This window comes from Zonotrichia leucophrys, chromosome 2 (genome assembly GCF_028769735.1).
Source record: "Zonotrichia leucophrys gambelii isolate GWCS_2022_RI chromosome 2, RI_Zleu_2.0, whole genome shotgun sequence".
Lineage (NCBI taxonomy): Eukaryota > Metazoa > Chordata > Aves > Passeriformes > Passerellidae > Zonotrichia > Zonotrichia leucophrys.
In genome coordinates this window covers 141,810,540-141,830,950 of record NC_088171.1, presented here as the reverse complement: position 1 = coordinate 141,830,950, position 20,411 = coordinate 141,810,540, and the positions used below count along the sequence as shown (strand labels likewise).

Genomic DNA, 20,411 nt, shown 5'->3' with positions numbered 1-20,411 from the left:
AGGGAAGGCTCTGTTGGGCTGTGTGGGGAGCAAGGAAGGCTGTGCTGGGCTCTGTTGGGAGCAGGGAAGGCTGTGCTCGGCTCCGTCGGGAGCAGGGAAGGCTCTGTTGGGCTGTGTCGGGAGCAGGGAAGGCTGTTCTGGGCTCTGTTGGGAGCAGGGAAGGCTGTGCTCGGCTCCGTCGGGAGCAGGGAAGGCTCAGCGGGAGCGGGCGGAGCCCTCGGCCCGCGGGGTTTGGTCCCGCCCGGCGGCCGAGGGCGCCACCTGCTGGCCATGCCGGGAGCGCGGCGGGCCCGTCCCGGGCTCTGCGGCCGCCGAACCCTCCTGAGGCGCTGGGTCTAAAGAATCCCGGGACGGGAAAATTTCATCGAATCCCCATGGTCTGGTTCTAAAATGTGGAAGTAATTTGTCCACAGATGCCCACTCCCTTGACAGCTGTGCTTCTTGGCTTTTGACATCTCAAACCCTTTTCTTTCAAGTCTTGTGCTGCAGGGTTGAGGCTCCTGGAAGAACTGTGTTCTAATTGTTTGGTTGCTCGGTTCTGGTCTCTAGGTGAACAGGAATTAATCTCTTCCAGGGATGGCAGATACCTCTGAGATCTGCCCTGTTAATAGCCTAGTTGATTATACACATATTAATAATCTGTTTTACAATTGCTCTGGAAGGCTTGGCACTCCCCTCCTGGTTGTTTTGCCTCTACACCACAAGCAGGAATCTCATCAGGGGTCTCACCTGCCTTTTGGTTTTTGTTTTTCAGGTGGTACCAGAGAGATTGGGTCTGCTCTCACCAGGATGTGTATGAGGCACAGAAGTATAGAGTCCAAGCTCAGGCAGTTCTCAAGGTGAGTGGCTCCATACCTGGCCCAGCACTGGAGGTTCCTCCTTCATGTGCTGCTGGGGAACATCTAAAGCTGTTCATCAGTGCTGGCTTCTCAGCTGACCTCTGCCCATGTCCCTGAGAGCAGCAGTTGTTTTCTCCCTGCAGCACATTAGGAGCTGTGAACATGCTGGGTTTCACTGAGCGTTTATGGGGCTGGGCCAGTTCACCTCAGATCACCTCTGAATGCTGCAGATTCCCACTGTCAGTCCCTGTGGCTCAGTGCTGAGCAGGCGGCTGCTGATGTGACCAACTGACCTGCCTTGGTTTCAGGGCTTTAAGCTTTGTCACTGGGTTTTAAACAAGCAGCAAGTGTTGTGCTGCTTCCTCAGCTTACTGCAGAGCCCAGATACATTGTGGCCAAGAGAAAAACCTTCGGCAGAGCAGTGTAGGAAATGCAAATTCTCTCATCCTGTTTTTGCAGTTGAATTTAGACTGCAGAGGTGATGAGAGAACATTAACTCATGTGCAGCCTAGGCTGTACAAAAACAACATACTTCAGTAGTTAGTAGTAGTTTGCATATGTGCCTTTTTTGACCTTAGGTGAACAAAAATGATGCTTCACCATTTGCCTAATGACCTGCTATGTTTTTTCCCTTTTTCCCCCCCTCCTTGAAAGTGTTCAAAGCCAGGTTGGATGTTATAATCAGCCTGGTCTAGGGAAAAGTGTCCTTGACCATGGCAGAGTGGTTGGAACCAGATGACTCTTGAGGTCCCTTCCAATCCAAGACATTCTATGATTATGCTGTGATTACTTTAAAATAAAGGTATTTATGAAATTGGCCATGAGGAGACAATTTTGGTCTCCAGTTACCACAGAGTTAGCTGTTTAAATCGTTTGATCCCAGTCTCGTTAATTAGTGGAGCATTACTGGTGCTGGACTCCACCAGTGTGAGGTGAGGCACATCAGTGGGCAGGACATTGTTCTTTTGTACAGCTGCTCTGTCTTCTTGTGTATATACATGTGCTATTTGAGTTTATAATCTCCATGGCTGCATGAGCCTTTCTGGTCTCCAGGGTTTCCATTTGAATTGTGTGACAGTTGAGTAGGATCTGTTTACTCTGAACTGTTTCAGGTCACTCCTCTGCTTTATTCTCTGTTCCTCTCTGTCTGGAGCTTTTGTAATTCTGGTTATCTTGTGATGTAGATTTTTGATTTTTTTTTAATCTACTTTTTTCTTTTGCTTTCTCTAGTGTAAACATTTTTATGTTCTGATATTTACATTGTGACACTGGTAGCTGTCACAGCAAAAAGTAAAAATACTCCAGTATTGACCTTGGCTCTCTCTGTAAGAATAAGGGCATCTGCAGGATTTGATTGCTCTTTGTGTTTTTTCAACAAAATTAGTGCTTTAATTGACTGTCTGATAAACCCACTTCAAGAACAGATGGAAGAGTGGAAGAAAGTGGCCAATCAGCTGGATAAAGACCATGCAAAAGGTAGTTACAGAGGAAGAATTCTTTAATAGGAGTAAGATTGTAATATCAGTTTTGCTTCCTCTTTTCATGTTTGTACTGGAGAACTGAATGACATGCTTAAATATGTATAGCAGTTTTGCTCTTCTGAAACACTCCTCTCCCAGAGTGCCTAACAAAAATTTGACCCTTGCTGCCTGCATTTTGAAGGTTTAGTTTGCTGGACCCAGGGGTGGGTTGTTTTCCTAGACTGAGAAGCAGTGACTGGGTTTAAGTCTGTTAGCCCACTCTCTCTGTATGAGCTGAAGATTTGGGATGCCACATGTGTCCCTGCAAAGCCCTGGGGTGTTGTTAAAAGCAGCTTGTAAGATCATGTTATGCCTCAGCCAGAGCATCCCCAGAGAGTGCACAGCCCTGTAGAGCCCTAAGCATTGTTATTTTGTACCTGACACCACACAGAGAGTGCTCTGTGGGGCAGGAGAGCTCTGCTGTGGGTCATGGGGTGCCCTGGGCTGCAGGGCTGATGATGGTCCCGAGGGTGGGCCCCCTTTCCAGGGGGACTGAGCTGCAGGCAGCCAAGTCTTGCACAGCAAGCTCGTGCTGGTAGATGCCTTTGTGCTGGGAGCACAGGTGCTGAAAGCAGCTTGCAGTTCACCACTGACTGACCCTTGCAAATTTTAGCTTTTACTATTTCTGAAAGAAGCAGCAGCACCATGGAAACTGATAGGAGGGAGTGGGCTTGACCTCCAAAAGAGGATTTCCTTCTGGGGTCAAATAGAAGAGTTGAATCAGCAGCTCTTGAAAAACTTTCCTGCCTTGTGCTGCAGAGTGTTAATCATGTAGTGAGCAGGAGAGAGGAATTACATGGGGTCATTGCCAGGAGGGGTGACCCAGGCCAAAGTGGCTTAAGTGAGATTTAGGGTTAACTGGGCAGACTTGGGTGTTGGGAGTGCAGGTGGCCTCAGTACAGTTCTTGTGCCTGCCATGAATCTGCTTCTGTTTTTGCATCTACAGAAGAGTAGTAACACTGATCTGCTTTGTTAAAGTGTATGTGTACATGTATATACATGCATACATGCCTTGTATCTTCTTTTCTTTTTTTAAGTATCAGTTTTCATACGTGGTACCTTTAGTGTTCCTGCACTAGAGGTTGAATATTTTGTTCTGGGATTTTAATCCTCTTGGGATGTACAGCTCATCTGAAAATGAGGACAAGTGCAGTGTGCTCCACTTCATGAGAAGGAGCTGGCAATGTGACCCTTCCATGGGCAGAGTTTTAGCAGCCTCTTCCTCTGCCTGACTCTCATGCTGGAGAGGGATCACAGGATATTCTCTGCCTTGCCATTTCTGGATTGCTGTTTTTCGCACACAGATGTTTCGAGAAACCTGTCATCTCTGTTTTCCATTCCTGAGAGTGGATGAAATGAAAAGCACTCTAATTTTGTACTGTGTTCTGAGTTGTTATTTCTGTAAAGGCTTTGTTTATTTGGGAAAGATTTTGGTATGTGAATGTGCTCACACCCTAACATGTTATATTGAGCCAAATGTATAGGCTTTACAAAATGTGAGTTCTAAGCTGCTTTGTTTAATGGTAGCTGTTCTCAAAAAGTTTGTAGTCTAATGTCTTTAAATGTAGCCTTTTCTGTGAAAAACACTCATTTTGGCATTGATTATATTGATAACAGAGACTGTGTGTGTTTTTTAGAATACAAAAAAGCCCGCCAGGAGATTAAAAAGAAGTCATCTGATACACTGAAGCTACAGAAGAAAGCAAAGAAAGGTAACTTGCTTCCTACTGTACTGTTAACAGCCTCCTGAGCTGTGCTCATTGACAGAGATTGAACAGTGATGGAACTTTCTACTGTAATAATCCTGCCCCTCTAATGTATTCCTGGTTCCTTCTTGGGTAGCAGGATACAATTGCTATGTGTCATTTAAATCATGTTCTGAAGCTGCTGTCTAATGTTCTTATACAAAAGCCTTAAAACTGTTTGTGCAAAGTCAATCATGTTTTAAAATAGAGTCCTTACTGCTAACTTTTTCTTTTTAGGAACACTGACACTCTTAACATGACTTGTGCAGATACCTGTAAAATTTTCTAGAATCTTTTGGAATCATTTAAAAAAAAGGCATTATGTAAATGTTCCCTAACTATTAATGTTTCTCACTGTTCTTCCTTTCTGGCACTTTTCCTCTTTTTTCCTTTTTTTTTAACAGCCTGTAATCTCCTAAACCTTACTTTATTGATCAGACTGAGACAGTGGCATGGGTTATTTTTGGGGGGAAGGGTTCTTGGCAATCATAGAAAACTAAAGATGAGTGAGAAGAAAAAGGGAATTTTCCTGAAAGACAGTTTGTCTTTTTTAGCAGCTGTATCTCATGTTGCTCTCCCACCTCCACCTTGTCATAGGAGTTTCATCACTGTTCTGATGGAAACATGCAGCACTGCTGGCTGCAGCACTGCCATCACTAAGGGTTTTACTTGGCCAGGTGCAAACCCCACCAGGCTTTGGAGCAATGATAGGGAGCTTGTACAAGGACGTCCTGGTTCCCTTCCCTGCACTGGGCTCTTCCCAGCTGGGTCAGAAGTGTCCTTTGAGCAGCTCTCAATCTGCAGGTTGAAATTTGTCCTTCCCCTCCTGCCTAAAAACTGTGAACCCAGGGACAAGCAAAATAAATGCTGGGGTGGGGAGTTTCTTGAAATTTTGAAATTGTGTAAGTGTTACCCAGAACAGGTGAGCTGTCTCTAACTGTCCTTCCATATAGATAAATCAATAATCACACTGGTGGGAAGCCAGATGACTGGAAAACTGCTCTTGAATGTTAGCTGACTTTAGATAAGAGATGAGGAAAGGAGAGGTGAAAGCCACCAAGAGGGAGCTTAGCTCAGTAGGTTCTGTGCGTCTGTCAGTTCAGTGTCCTAAATCAGAATGGTGACCGTTACCATTTGAGATAAGACTTTTTGAGATAAGATTTATTTTTTGGATAATGTGTAAACATGTTTCTCATTTTGTGTGATGAAATGTCTGACTGCAGACCAACAGCTTTGTAGAGTTTGTGGTATTCCTTCCATGTCTTCTCCTGTCTCTCCCCTACCTTTTCTAGTCTTAGTCTTGTTTTTGTGTGATAGAAATAACCCATCAGTGCATGGTAGGTAAGCACTGAGAAAAACATAAAAGCATGCAATGGTTTGGGTGGATGTCTGGGATCTGGGAGGAGGGAGCCATTTTTTGAGCCAGTTTCTATGGATTGACAGCTGTCTGGCTCCATCTCCCCTTTATCCTGTTCTGACTGTTCAATAAATCACTCTGCAGTATTGAAGGAGGAGACATCATCTTCTGTGAAGTGTGAAGAGGAAAGAGAATTACTTAAAAGCTGCTGGAAAAAAACCCCACTGTTCTCATGCTGCAGGTGCTACCTGCATCTTGTTAGCAGTGGTTAAAGCAAGCAGACTTGGTCCTTGGATTTTCTGCTTTCATATCCCCCTCCTCAAATGTGAAGCAAGTCTCATGATGAGAGTCAGGAAACTGGTGTTTTTGTCCTCCTTCAGGATTAAACATCTTTTAGTGAGGAGTGGAACAGGTCTCCTTTTGCCATTGTTGTAGCAGCCATGATGTGATTGAAGTTTTGTTTCTTTTTTTTTTTTTTTCATCCAATTCCCTTGCTTAATTTTGCCATTAGGATGTTCTTCTGGAGGTGTGGTGAAGGTGCTGTATTTCTGTGCTGTCCCTCTGGGAGCTGCTGTCAGACTCATGGTGTTTGCTCCAGAGCACAAAACCACAGGGAGTCAGGGGATGTTTGAGTGCATGGGGCAGGTGGAAGAGCTGAGGGCTCACAGGCAGCCAGTGCAGGAAAAGCAGGAGCTGCAGTATTGCTGAGGAGCTGAGAGCTGTTCTCATGGCCCTGGGGAGAGGAGGCCTTGGCTCCTAAGGCTGTGTAAATGCCAAAGCTGTTGGCCTCAGCAGGAGTAGAGAGGGGATGGGAGGAAGTTCTCTCTGCCTTCTTGCAAGTTATCAGCAATGCTTAAGTTACAAGAAAAAAACAGGCCAGATGCCTTTTCTCCTCTTTGTTGTTGAGGAAATAATGCTTTGGTCTGACTGCAGTGTCAAATGTTGTTATGAAAACGTTTTTGTGTGTACCCATCTTGACAGATCTGTTCAATGTCCTGTGTGGTGAGGTATGTTGCTCTTGCTTCTACTGAGGGATTAAAAAAATCAAGAAGGGGTTTATTTCGTAACATGATAAAGCTGCCGAAGTGATTCTGCTTTAGGACATAAATGAGGCTTGAACTATGGGAAAACTGTGCTGGAGGCAAGTGGCTGAGTGCATGAATGTCTTCCTGTGTCTTCAACTCTCCTGTTTCTCTGTTTTACAGACTTTTTTGTTCTGTTCTTCCTCAAGCAGAACCTGTCCCTTTGATTTTTCTGTGAAGTTACTGACTCACCTATGGGAACTCTAAAACAACCAATTCATTCCCTTCCTAGCACTTGTAAAAATACTTTTGAATTAACTTTATGATCACCTGTGGGCAAGCGGGATGTGTGCTGAATTCTGGATTTCAACACTGTGCATGCTACTATAAAGGTCCTTCAAGCTTATTCTGCTGTTTCCCATCTGACCTTATGGGAAAGTGTTTTCCTTCTACTTTGGGCAGCTCCATGTGGAGGAGCTCACACAGAAGCCTCTCCTTTCCTTGTTCCCATCCTGGCAGTGGTGTCCCCCAGCCCTGAGGCTGCAGGGCTCTCTCGCAGCTGATGCTGCTCAGCAGGTCCTTGCTCCTTGTCTGCATCCAAAGGATGTTCAGGAAGGAGGGTCATGGGCTGTGGGGCTTGTCCTGGTGGGAGTGCTGCAGGTTGGGCTCCCTGCCTTAGCTCTGGGGGCTGAATCCACGGGGCTTTGCCTGTTCCATGGCTTCTGTGGGGTCTCTTTGTTCCTGTTCCACGTGGCCAAGGTCAGAGTTCAGGCTGGGCATTTAAGATCATATGTTAGAAATGGTGTTTGCAGAGTAAGCGTGTTCATTGCAATAAGGGTGTTTCCAAAGCTTGAAGAGATGGGGAAAACACCAAGCTTTCCAGACAAAACACAAGGAACTCCAGGGTCCTTTCTGGAAGTTTGCTAGGGTATTTTTAGTAAAGTGACACAACTGTGAAATGAAGGTCTTGCATTTCAAAAGACCTCACAGAGAAAATTTTCACCCTATTTGTTGTCTTTAACTATTAGGAAAAAAAATCCACCTGAAGTTAAATCTGTGTAGTCTTAAATAGGATGCTGGTGCACCTCCCAGATCCATGCAGTCCCTGAGGATTTCATGGGGATCTTCAAGGTTCTTCTTCAAGGCCTCCTTCACCCTTGTTCCCATGGGGAACAGGCCCTAGGGCTTGTTGCCCACCCCAGCATTGACACTTGGCTCCAGTCTGAACAGATGCAGTTGTGTAGTGCATAGAACTGCAGACATCTCCTAAATTGCTCTTTGTTTTCAGACAAACATTGGCCACCAGAAGTCAGCCCAGCTAACCTGAGTCAGCAGAATAATTATGCATATACTTAAAATAAATTCCAAATATAGGTCTCTGCTGATTCAGGGCCTCATAAGTGGATCCATAGCTGCTAGAGGCTGTTGATGCTGTTTTGAATCAGGAGAGAGGCAGCAGCTGTGGCTCTACATGTAACCATTTGGGAAGGTTAACAAAATGCATGATTCTTGAAGAAAAAATGATCAAGTGATTAAATTAAAATATATCTGAATGTGTGTGTAAAATCTGGAGTGCATTGGGTGTACTTTCTGTATTTCAGCTTGCCTATTAATGAATAAATAAACAGATTTCTGTCCTACCTATAACATGACTGGTAGGTTTCATTTTCAGGTTCTTTGTGTGACACTGTTTGAGCTTTGAGGAAAATGTTTAACTCCAAGTGGATATGTAAGAAGTTGTTAGATGTAACATTCCCAACAATATAACACATGTTAATAAGAAAACTGAGTTTTATCTGTAAGACATGTAGAAGTTTCTGCAGAATTCCCTTAACATTCAGTACAACATTTCTTCTTGTGTTCCCATCAATGCTGAGTATTCCAACTAACAGTCTCTCCTTTTGAGTATGCAGCATTTTGGAAAGTGTTCCGTGATTCTAATGGAATTCAGAGACTAGGACATGATTTGTAATTTACTGTAGAACATTATTATTAATTTACTGTAATACTGCCAAAAGTGCTTTTTCTTCCGCTTCCTGGTTAGCAAAGATGACGTCTTTGTGTTTTAGAGCCTTTTTAGGATGTTTTTCCCTCTGGTCTTTGTAATATTGTTAGACTGCTCTCAAGGATGGTTGTGCAAAGCCCATGACTCTAAACTAAAAAAGCGTAACTAAAATGCTCTTCAATGCAATTATAAATGAAGAATGTCTCAGTTCTTACAGCAAGTGCTGACCTTCTCATTCAAGCACTTTGCACTCTTCCTGTACATGGCACTTCCCCATCTGGAGTGGCAGGCTGGAGAGGGAGAATCCCTGGCCAGAGCCTTCCTCCCCAGGAGGGAGCCTCATCCTCTAACTTGATCAAGTGTGGCACCATGACTGAAGTGAGAGCCAAAACTCTGTGGAGTCAATGAGATGCAGCTCAGAAGGAGGGAAGTTAATGAGCAAATTATCCTTCTCTGTTGCGGGAAAAAAATCCTGTGTGAATGAGGCCATGGTGCCTGCAGGGCTTTTTGGTGTGTTTTGGGTTTTTTTAGGGTTTTTCCCCCTGCAAGCTTATAATGTGAGCTCTCCGTTAAAAAAATGCAGTGAAGACATGTTGCTAAATCAGCGATTGAAGACATTTCTTCAATTTACTTTCGTTCCTTGAGTTTTGAAGGCCTCTTGATAGTTCCCCTCTTTTTTGACAGCAAGCCACTTTTATTGCAAAATTTTATTATATAAAGTTTGTAAATTAAAATACACATATCATAGTTAATCTTTTTGACGTTCTTCCACATTGCATCAGCAATTAGGTTTTCATTTAATTAACAATCTGTAAATGTAATTGCAGTAGAGAACATCAAAAAGTGCTGTGGTTTACTCACACAGCACCCCTCTAGAGTTGTGCAGGTTTGAGTTCCCTCTTCCCTGGGAGGGAATGATTTGTGCCACTTGACCAGGGACTGGTTATCTGTGTTGTGCACTTTCTCTGAAGCACAGGTTTACATCTTCTCACTGAGGAGTCTAAACTGGTTTAAGTCTCATTAAATAAAACTGTGGTAAATAACCAGGGGTTTAATTTGCAACAGCTCACCAGGATGTAAAACTAATGCGTTTGTCTTTATCAGCAATGGAAGAAGTCAAAATCCTCTAGTCCAAACTGCTCACTCTCTTGTCTTGGCGCTGATGATAATGTCTAAATTCTAGGAATGCTGGAATACCAGTTTGACTTTTTTTATTTTCCTTTCTGTGTCAATTTTGTGTCCTGCAATTTCTCACCATGCGCACCTGCCTGCCAGCTGAGGCTCTGGGTAAGTCTGTGCCATGCTGTGACCCTGGTGGCTGGTTTATTGTAGCCCTTGCTGTGGCCTCTTTATGGTGTCTGATCTCCACTAACTGCCTAGACTTTAATTTCTAATGCAACTAAAATATTGCCTAATCTTGATGAACAAACCATCTTTTGATTTATTTCTTTTGACATCTAATTGGAACACTGAAAAAGAAGAAAACCAGTATTGTAGATAAACCTCTGGTTTATTTTAGAAAGGGATAACATGGACAGATAAATCTTGTCATAGCTGGGAGAGAAGTTAAATGGAATAGACATGTCATCAAGGTGATGTTCAAATAATTGAGTATCTTATTGTTAATATGACTTTTAAAGTCTAGAGCCTGAAGTCCTTAATGTTGGTCTTTGTAACCTGTGATCCAGATTCCCTTTTTATGAAAATCGCATGCACCTTTCTTACCTGATAGATAACAAATCACTCTGTTTACTTCATGCTGGGGAAAGGGTTGGAATTCAGCATCACAGTTGTCTCCTGTTGCCTGATCACATCTCAGATATGTTTAAATTGGGATGCTGTTTCAGCTGTATTGCAAATTTAAAGTAGTTGCCTTGGATCCCATTGTGAATGAAGCATGGTGTTTCTGAATCTGAGCAAAGGACTCCTACCTGCACTTGTAAATGTAGTGATGTAAGTGTTGCTTTTGGGAGAAGCCTGAATTGATTAAATCAGCAAGCTCTCAAACAAGGTGCCTCCACTGGGCTCCTGGACCTTATTGAGGCTGCTGCCTGTCCCCATTTTTTGAAACCACACATTATGGTTTTCCTGGTTTGTAATTCAATCTAGAAATGCCATTTGGCAAATTGTAGCTTTTCTGTTAAGGCAGAACTTGGCACTTTTGAACATGAGCAGCTGACTCAGATCTCCAGTAGCCAAAAGAAAGACTGGGATTTGGTTTCTGAAGGAGTCTGAGGTTAAACCCAGTTATGAGGTTTATCGTGGCGGAATTCGTATGTTCTCAGCACAGGTCCATATTAGTTCATTTGTTTGCTTTCCTGTGCAGAACTTAAAGGAGGTTTTTCATTCTGGCAGCTGGAGCAGGTGTGCTCTTGTAAAGAGGATGGTTTGGGAATGACTGCCATGGAGCCTACTTTGATTGTACAAGTAGAGGTGTACTCAGCATTGTCTCATGCAAATTCTGTCACTCTGTCAAGTGTCCAGTATTGAACATTCAGGTTCTGTGCAGATGCTTTAAAAAGTGTCTTTCTGTGAGGACATGGAAAGCAGTAATTTCACCAATATTTGCTGCATTGCATTGTCAATAACAGCAGTAACTTCACCAGTCCAACTTCCACAGGGAGAATTTAAAAATTATTTGGTGTTGCTGAGAGTTTTGCTAGTATGTCCTATAAAATATAGACATGAAATTGGGTTGAAAATTGGATTTGCCTTTTCCTTTTTTCCTAATATTTTTCCTTCACTAAAGTTTTTTTTGAACAATAGTTATTTAAGAAATTGCATGAGGCTTTTAGCCAGGATTCACACAAAACACTGTAAAATGCAAGTTCTGTTGCATGTTGGTCCTTTAAAGCCCTTGCATGTCACGGTAATGATGTAAAGCACCTGCTGTGAGGATGACATTGGGACTGTTTGACTACTTGAAGTAGCAGCAGATCCATGTTACTTTTGATGAGCAGTTCAGCCCCTGCACATGATGAGCTGTCACTTGCCTGTGTCCAGCTGCTGGTCACCAGGCTGCTGGAGCATGGTGTTGTTGGGGAATTCAGTCCACAACTTCTGGTCTTGCATTTGTGCTCCTCTCTGCATCACCAGAGCTGCTCTTTGAGAGAGGCTGGATTTGAATTCCTCCTCAGTGTTCAGGTTGTTGACTTGTTCTTGGGTGCAGTTGGACACACTGCAGAGCCATCCCTACCTCCTTTTCATGTCAGGCTGGTGCAGACCAGTGACCTGTGGCTACATTGGATGCTTTTGACCATTGCTGTTGCTGATTGCTGTGGTGGGTCACTCAAACCTGCCTGCAGCTGGGGTAGGAGTGTCCTTTCAGGTGCACTTCCACAGCTGCTGCATGATACACTCTTCTGGACCTATCTTATGCCATTGTGGTAGTTGTGTTGGTTTGGAAGTGTTTTGGAATGCATAACCTAAAGGCCAGAGAATGTGGGCTGGAGGAAATAATCACTTGCTGATGTTCCTCATTAAAGTGTGCTTTGTGACCACAGCAAAAATACTGCAATCAAAAATACTGCTTTGGCCAATTAACCTTCTCCTTGTTGTTCAAGGGGGAAAAGAGCTGCATTGCTCTCCAGTGGTCAATATTCCCTTCTGAGATAAGGAGCAGATTCAGATCAGTGGAGACCCAGGGTGTCTGAGGAGCAGAGGTGGTCAGCAGTGACCCTCACACCTTTGCTGTGCTGCTGTGGGGATGTGCTCTGCTCTGCTTAGCAAAGGAAACTGCTTCAATTAGGCACAGATCTCATCCCTCAGATTTCCTGAGCTGAGTGCAGCTGGCGATTCAGGGAGTGGGAAAAGCTCTGCCTGCTTTCAGAAGACGTGCTAGATTGATGTCTGCATTGTGGAGCTTTCAAAGGGTGTTGATAAAGCTTTCCTCCTCCTCCTAAAAGATGAGTTATGAGAAGTCGCCAGGAGAGAGCTGTATTCATCTGTAAACATCTGACTTCAGAGCTTCATCTAAATGATTCACCTAAGCTTGTTTCCTGCTCTGAATTGTTCCTGAGACAGCTTCTGTGTTTTCACAGACTGCCCAAATGCCCCTGAGCATAAAAATGGGTCTGTGAAAATCCTGGTGGGAAGCTGTGTGTCTGTTACTGTACTGACTCACTGGAAGAAATAAAATGAGAATTTTGTAGAGGTGCAGAGGAAGTTGGAGAGTGGTGCAGTTTTACACATGCTTTAACCATGCTTTTTACACCAGCATTATTATGAACATAGGAACATTATCCTCATAACTTTGTTGAATTTAGTGAATTACACAGGTGCAAATGAGGTTTATTCTTGCCCCAGGTTTTTGGCTGCTCTTGTTTCTCTGGTTCAAGATGTCCTGCCCAAATCTAAGGTCCACAGAAAGTACCAAAGTTCGATATAATTGAACCCACTTTGTCAGTTATGTCCAATTGCTTTTTAAATGTGTGTGTTCTCACTGCATAGCTAAATACATTTAAAAAGGATTTACTGCATTATGTGCATGATTGTCGTGGAGCAGCTGAATGTTTATAGCAGTTCTCCAGAGCCAAACTAATGAGTGTTTCCTTTAGTTTGCAGCTAATATATTTTGCACTTGGTAACATCCATGGTAGTGAGCCACTATCTAGGCTTGAACAACAGGTAGTTATTTTACCCACTGTAATTCCAGACAGCACTCAGATAGGGCCTGAGCAATGATGCAAGTTTCTGTTACCTAAAGAATTTGAAAGAACATCTTCAGAGAAGTATGAAATGTGTAAGCACTGCATCTGATGGCAGAGTATGGGGAAGGCCTGAAATGTACAGAGTGGTCTTGAAGCAGAAGGCCCAGTTTGTCTGCTGAGGGTGATGGACAAAAAGGCACAGGACCTTCAGGGAGGTACCCAAAGCTCTGCTGTAACTTAATTCTGGTAGATGCTGATTTTGATGGAGGAAGCAGAGGATCTTCAGACTCTGTTCTTCTTAAAGTTTACTTCCAAGTAAGTGAGTTTCATGACCACATTAGAGCAGCCAGACTGACCTGCAGGATCAGACACTGCTGAGGTTTGGTACCAGTGGCCTTGGCAGTGGCCGTGTCCATGTTGCACTGCATGTGATTCTTCCAAGATCCATTGCAGAGCTCTGCATGTGGGTGTCAGTGCATTTTGTCTGAACTATGTCTAACTCTGCAGAGGAGATTTGGATGTATCCAGCCTGTATTTCTGCTAAGCCAGTGTGATTCTCTTTGCTTGCATCGCTGCTCTCTTTTCTTGCAGCTCAGTGCAGGGAGGTTGTTGACTTTGCCTTGCTCTGGAGTATTAAGGAAATACATATAATAGTAAGGCTAAGGTTTTTCCTTTTAAAGCCTGACATTGAGTCATCTGCATTGTGTGCTACACATGTGAAGAGACTTTTTTCCTCTTGCTCATAGCTTTAAATCCTCTGTGCAGAAAGGTTATCATCCAAAAAATTGATTTTGGGTAGCTGCTTGTAACTCACCCACCATTTTTTCAGTGTTGTCTTCCTGGTAGTGAAATTGCATGTGATGGCATTTCTGGGAGATTTGCAACAAATTTATACAACTGAGGTCCTTTAAAATATTTAGGAGTGTAAGGTGCATGAAAACATCTTGCAACTGCAACATTATTGGTTATAGTATATCTAAGCAGCAGCTCTTAATTCCTAGAGGAATATTTTTTTGGCACGATGCAGCATAAGCAGTCAGCACAGAATAAGGTACTTAGCTGTCACAGGAAGTTTTGGTATTATGAGTTGTCTGTAATTAGTACAGTGAAGCTTTTTATTGCAAAACATTGGAATTCAATTGTATCCATGACATATATTGGAGATATATATATATATATATATATATACACATATGTGTCAAAAATATATGTATATATATAACCTATGTAGAGAGGTTTGGTTTAGTTTGGACTCTGGAAGGAAGAAAATGGTTTCAGCAGTTGGTTTGTGCAGAGTACTTGAACCCAGTGGTGCAATGATCCATGTCCATTGTAGCATTTTGTATAGGAGATTGATTCATTCATTTAGTGGCTCCACAAAATTCTCACTAGGACCTTGTTAGGCACAAAAGCAAGAAGCCAGAGGAGTACACCTGGGCTAGTGATTTATACTCTCCCAGTTAGTAAGATATTGGTTTTCAGCAAGGATGATGTGAAAGATGTGTTGCTACAGCTAATGCTCTGATAAAGTCCTTATTTAAAATGCTGTCTTTGGCTTGTTGAAACCTTTTGAATTGAGCTGGATTTCTGTTCTGTGCAAAAGGGAAAAAAATAAATGCTTTGAAATGCTTGATTTAATTGAGGGGTAAACATCCTTATTGATTTGAATTAAGGGAAAATGCTGGTTGAGGCTCAAATTGCAAAAGCACAATCCAGCAGCAGCGCTGGCTGAAAATAATGTCATCTTCTCTGGAGAGGCACAGTTTTGACAATATGTGCTCTTGATTGTTTCCTGCATACAGGACGGGGTGACATTCAGCCCCAGCTGGATAGTGCTTTACAAGACGTCAATGATAAGTACCTGCTGCTTGAGGAGACCGAGAAGCAAGCTGTCAGGAAAGCTCTGATCGAGGAGCGCGGCCGATTCTGCGCTTTCATCTCCATGCTGCGCCCTGTGATCGTAAGAGCTCTTCGTTTGCACTCAGTACAATGCACAGATTAGATAAGTGGCCAGAAGCCTCTGAAGAGAGTATCTCATTGTGTCTTAAGAATTAATTTCTAGAGCCAAAATGCAGCCTGTATCTCTCTCTGTCTAGCAAGTGGTGAGAGCTGGGGCCTTTCTTGTAGGTGCTTGGAGTGATTCAGCAATGGAAAACACTGAACACCTTCAAGGTGTCTGATGGGTAAACAAAGGCTGAAGTCAGTTTGTGTTCTTTATGCATTCCAGCCTGAGACATTGCAAATCCAGCTTTTTCCACTGCTTTCCTTCTTAACATCACATTTTAATATAAATCCTCCTTACTCCTACTCCAGTGCTAGGACTGATAAATGTTTCAAGACCTCCCCTGGGTATATAATGACATTATCTGACAAATTGCAGGCTGCTTCCATGCAGTTTTCTGATAACTCCTTTCCTTCTACATGACAGTTTTTTAGTTCATTGGAAAGGTTTTGGTAAATTTTCATCATTTCAGGTAGTCTGAAGCCTGTCAAGGAATTGTTCATGGCTTTGTGCAAGCGAGGTGCATTTCTGAAGGGTCACCAACCCACTGGGAAATGTTCCCAGTGCTTGTTTATAAAGAGCATCAGTCTCAACAGAAAACCATTGTTAGAGAATTAGAAAAGTCATGGCTGAGCAGGAGGAGGTGAATTCCAGACTCAGAGGACCTGGAAGAAATGGTAGCTAAGGCATTATTGTGGTAGTTTACAGTATGGGAATCATCATCTGAGTTAGCTGTCAAAGGAATTTCAGCCAGAATCAATCATAGATGTATTAATGCTCTCTACTTGTATAATGCTTTTAACTTAACTATCAAAAACTATGAGTTTAACCCCTATTTACACTCAAGCTTAAAATTGCTAGGACACATTAATGAGTGTACATGGAGCAGTAGGTATTTGTCAAGTGCAGCAAAACTGATACTCTTTTTCTGAAGATGTCACATGAAGAAGGCTGAGACTTATTTATCTTGTAGATGAGAGGAAAAAATTTCTGGGCCTTTGAATTTATAGCAATCTTAAAGTAGTTACAAAACTCTAAATTAATATTTTCAACTTTTCATAATTACCACTGGGCATCCCCACAGTCATCAGCAAAATGATGAAGGTCATATATTGTGGTACAGGTGTGATTTTTGAAACCAAGACTGTGGTTAGCCTGGCTTGCTTTTCTTTTCAGGAAGAAGAAATATCAATGCTAGGAGAAATAACCCACTTGCAAACCATATCAGATGACCTGAAAAGTCTCACCATGGATCCACACAAATTGCCATCCTCAAGTGAACAGGTTAGATCTTGTTATCTGAAAAACATTTTATTTGTGGCTTGCACCACTTTTGTGTTGTGAGGAGTATTGACAACTAGTGCTTAGTGGTTTAATGTGATGCTTTGTAGAAGCTTTTCAGCAGCAAGGTCATTTTTAACGTGAGAAATTTAGAAAAAAAACTATCTTGTTGTGACAATTTGTTTTCAGGGGCTGAGTGCCCCTAAAATATTTGGTGAGACCAGAGTGAAGTAATAGCAGTAACACTTTGAGGGGTATGAAGATGCCCAATTTCTGTGGAGAGTGTTTGAGAAATGAGTGTCATCTCCTTGCCCTATGTTTGAGCACCCCTGTGTTTTTGTAGTCACAAACTTGCTGGGCTTGTGAAGCTTGATGGAGTCTAACATTTGAGCATTTTTCCATGCTGTCCTTAAAATGCATAGGAAAATGTGTGTCATTAAATGAGTCCAAACAGGACATTTGTCTGCAATCCTGCTGTGGGAACTCAGCTTTTTTGTCATTCTTTGTAATCACCTTATCATTGACCTAGAAGTGTAAAGCTGTGTTGTGGTTGAATACTGAATACAGTACTTCAGCTCAAAGGCTGTAATAATTTTTTTAAGTCAAAACAAACAAAACAAAAGAAACAAAAACCAGGAAAGCTTCCTTAATGCAAAAAATAAATCTCCAATTTACTTTCTAAAAGTTTTTTTTTTCATTCAGATCTGAACTTTCTTTCTGTGGTGGCAGCCTTAGTGTTGAAGTATGCTAATAGCAGGAAAGCCAAGGATGAAACTGACTCACCTGTGTGATACAGCATAATTTTGGAAGGGAACTGAGACTCAATTGGCACTGAAAGTTTGTGGCAGGGATGAATGCTGTATGACAATCAGATGCTTTCTTTTAATAGGGTGAATTTTTTTCCACATCCTTGATGCTATTGATTATCTTTCATCAGGTAATTTTAGATTTGAAAGGTTCTGATTACAGCTGGTCTTACCAGACTCCTCCATCCTCTCCCAGTACTACAATGTCCAGAAAATCTAGTGTTTGCAGGTAAGTCAATTGGTAATATGTATTTTTAACCTGTTTGAGGGCAAAGGAAGGCAAGTTCAGACTGTGGAATGGATTTGTATACATTCGTAAATCTTAAATAGCAAGTCTTAGTGCAACAGTCCCTCATGGTCTTTACTCATTTAAGTATGTGCTGGGAATATTAAAAAGGATGGGCATGACTGAACAACTTTTGAACTCAACACAACTTGAAGATGCTTTTGATTCAGTTCTCTTGAATCCACTTTGGATCAAAGAGCAGATTGTACTGATCTAAACTCTTGAGATTGTCCATTCATAATTTCCTTTTCTGTTTTTCATGTGATGACTTTTTAGATTATTCTAAGTAGCTGTTACTAATCAGTAAGTTAAACTATTTGAAAAGGGGAAAAACATCCTTGACAATTGCCCTATCAATCTGGTAGATGGAAATGCTTTTTTGATACAAGTTTTTTTGACTGTTTAATGCTGTCTAATGCTGTCCTGAAATATGTTGAAACACTGGATTCTGTCTATGCTTTCTCTGTAAAAACTGTTTTCTCTCATAAAACAGTTTATTAGCATGTTGCCCCCATATCCTGGTGTCCACATTTACTCTTTCCTTTTACTGAAAAGGAAGATCCCCTGTTGTGTATTCTGCTCAACACCTCTCCAGCTGCTCTCAGATGATGACCTTTCAGTTTGCTTTATGAGCTATGTACTGCAGGTTCCCTGTGTATGAGCAAAGTTACCTACAGCATGTCAGAGCAAGTGAACACGACTTCTATGCACCTACTTGTCTCTGCATGCAGATATATATAAAAAAGTCAGTATTTTATATATATATATGTGAAAATGTGTATATTTAGAGCAATGAGCACAGGCTTAAAGATGCAATATCCTGAAGGTATAAAAGAAAATGGCAAAAAAACCCCAAAAATTCATCATCTCTTCCTAATCAAATTCATCTTCTTGTATGGTAAAACTTGTATGTCACAGAGTGATGTGTGTGGATAAAACAAAGCAGAGCTCCTCCTGCTCTGCTCCCTGCTGACTTGCAGGGTGTGTGTAGGTGGTGTTGGTGCACAGGAGATGCAGCCTCACCTGAGCATCCTTTAGAGCCATCCTCAGGCCAGGCTGCTGCCAGTGCAGCAGGGAGCTGCCATCGGATTGGTGCATCCTGCTAGTCCTGCTCTGCCACCCCAGCAGGAAATTCCCAAGCTCCCACATTGTGGCTGGCATGTGTGGATTCTGAGGATTAAAAATCAGTCTCTTCCTTTGAAAAATCACTTTGGTTTGTTTTAATGGATATTAATTTTGGGGTTTCATTCTCTGGTTGTCCTTGTTACTGACTAAAGCTCCATACCCAGTGGCTTGGCTTCACTCCATGTGCTGTCATGTGTTTTTATCTGGTTGGAAGCCTTCAAGTGAGCAAAACGTGTCCCAGGTACTCCGGAGTGTGGGGGTTTGGTGATGCTTTCAGAAGTCTCACACTGTCCTGCTGGCTGTCTGCAGCAGCATGCCCAGAGGCAGACTTTTAGATGAACTCCAGTGTCTTTGGTCCCCCTGCTAGAAATCCCACTGACAGTCTGGTCCAGCTGTGAGTCAGAAATAGGAGAGAACCATCAGCAGACACTTTCTGAGCAAGTGCCGTGCTCAGGGAGGCCATGTAGCAACTCCTTCATCCCTAACCTGAGTTTGAAGTCTGAGTAGTCAAGATTTGATCGTTTGAATGACACTCAAGATAAAATGCCATTTTCTGTCTGGTCACCAGGGATACTGCAGCTGCTTATGGTTCTTCACTGATATATATGTGCATATATATATATATATATATATATTTAATTTGTCAACATTTTTCTTTTCCGGTTTATGCTGCCTGTTGCTAGAGACATGTGGAATGTTAATTGTACTGTATATGGGTCTCTCCCCACCCCACCCTTGTGTCCTTTCCTCTCCCCTTTCCTTTCTGTGTTCCTTTTGTCTCTCACAGCAGTCTGAACAGCGTTAACAGTAGTGATTCCCGCTCCAGTGGCTCGCACTCGCACTCACCTAGTTCACACTATCGCTATCGCAGCTCCAATCTGCCTCAGCAGGCACCCATGAGGCTGTCCAGTGTGTCCTCCCATGATTCTGGATTCATGTCCCAGGATGCTTTCCAGTCCAAATCGCCATCCCCCATGCCACCAGAGGCACCTAACCAGGTACGTGCAAGCATGAGAACACAGTCCTGAGTGTGAGCTGGACTCTCTAACTCAGCTCACCTTTCAGGAAAAGGAGCTGGTGTGGTTTTGGGCTACCTGGAGTCAGTTTAAACGTTGAGGGTAAGGGTTGTCTCAGTGCATTTCATTTATCCAAAAGTTGGGCCTCTAGCTGGAGTGATTTAAGCTGCTCTGGCATAAAAGGGATGAGTCCTTTCTGGGCTGTACAATTTTCCCTCTGGTCCTGGAGGGAGCCTAGATGCCAAACTTTGAGATAAATACAGACAACCAAGAGCAAGAAGGACCCACCTTATATGAGGGAATAATATTCACTTTACTCACTGAATTTACCAGTTAATATCCTGCACAGGTTGCAAGTGGTTAACATCTGGTGGCTCTTTGTTGTTTAATGGGCAAATATTGATGCCAGAACATCCTTTTGACACCCATAATACTGATGCCTTTGGCATTAGAGAGACTTCTTTAATTCCTCCTCTGCAATGGGTCTGGGATACTCTAAATGCTGCCAACATTATCATATGGAATTTGTTTTGCCATTTTTTATGACACCCATTTCTGTGGATAGACTTGAATTTTGGACTCTCAGTTGAGGACCTTGCAGAAATGAGGTTTCTGCATGAAAAAGGGAGGTGTTATCAATTGTTTATGAAACTCATAAGAAATGAGTTTTTGTGTAGTCATATATTATAACATCCTGAAGCCAGTCACAGAGAGGATTTCCCTACAAATATAAGCAAACTTCCCTGAGCATTTTTGGA

General features: G+C 42.6%; 1 protein-coding gene across 12 annotated transcripts in view; it reads left to right on the top strand.

Annotated features, from left to right (window-relative positions):
• MTSS1 (MTSS I-BAR domain containing 1) overlaps window positions 1-20,411 on the top strand; it is a 126,043-nt gene that overhangs the window by 90,190 nt on the left and 15,442 nt on the right. For 5 of the 12 annotated variants that reach the window (XM_064706667.1, XM_064706674.1, XM_064706672.1 and 2 more), the window contains 8 exons: window positions 755-839; window positions 2,224-2,315; window positions 3,997-4,071; window positions 9,764-9,775; window positions 14,940-15,097; window positions 16,316-16,423; window positions 17,358-17,455; window positions 19,425-19,635. In XM_064706667.1, coding sequence (XP_064562737.1) covers window positions 755-839; window positions 2,224-2,315; window positions 3,997-4,071; window positions 9,764-9,775; window positions 14,940-15,097; window positions 16,316-16,423; window positions 17,358-17,455; window positions 19,425-19,635 — 839 coding nt within the window. The remainder of the gene's footprint in view (window positions 1-754; window positions 840-2,223; window positions 2,316-3,996; window positions 4,072-9,763; window positions 9,776-14,939; window positions 15,098-16,315; window positions 16,424-17,357; window positions 17,456-19,424; window positions 19,636-20,411) is intronic. The other 7 variants (XM_064706675.1, XM_064706677.1, XM_064706668.1 and 4 more) reach the window with 2 other exon arrangements.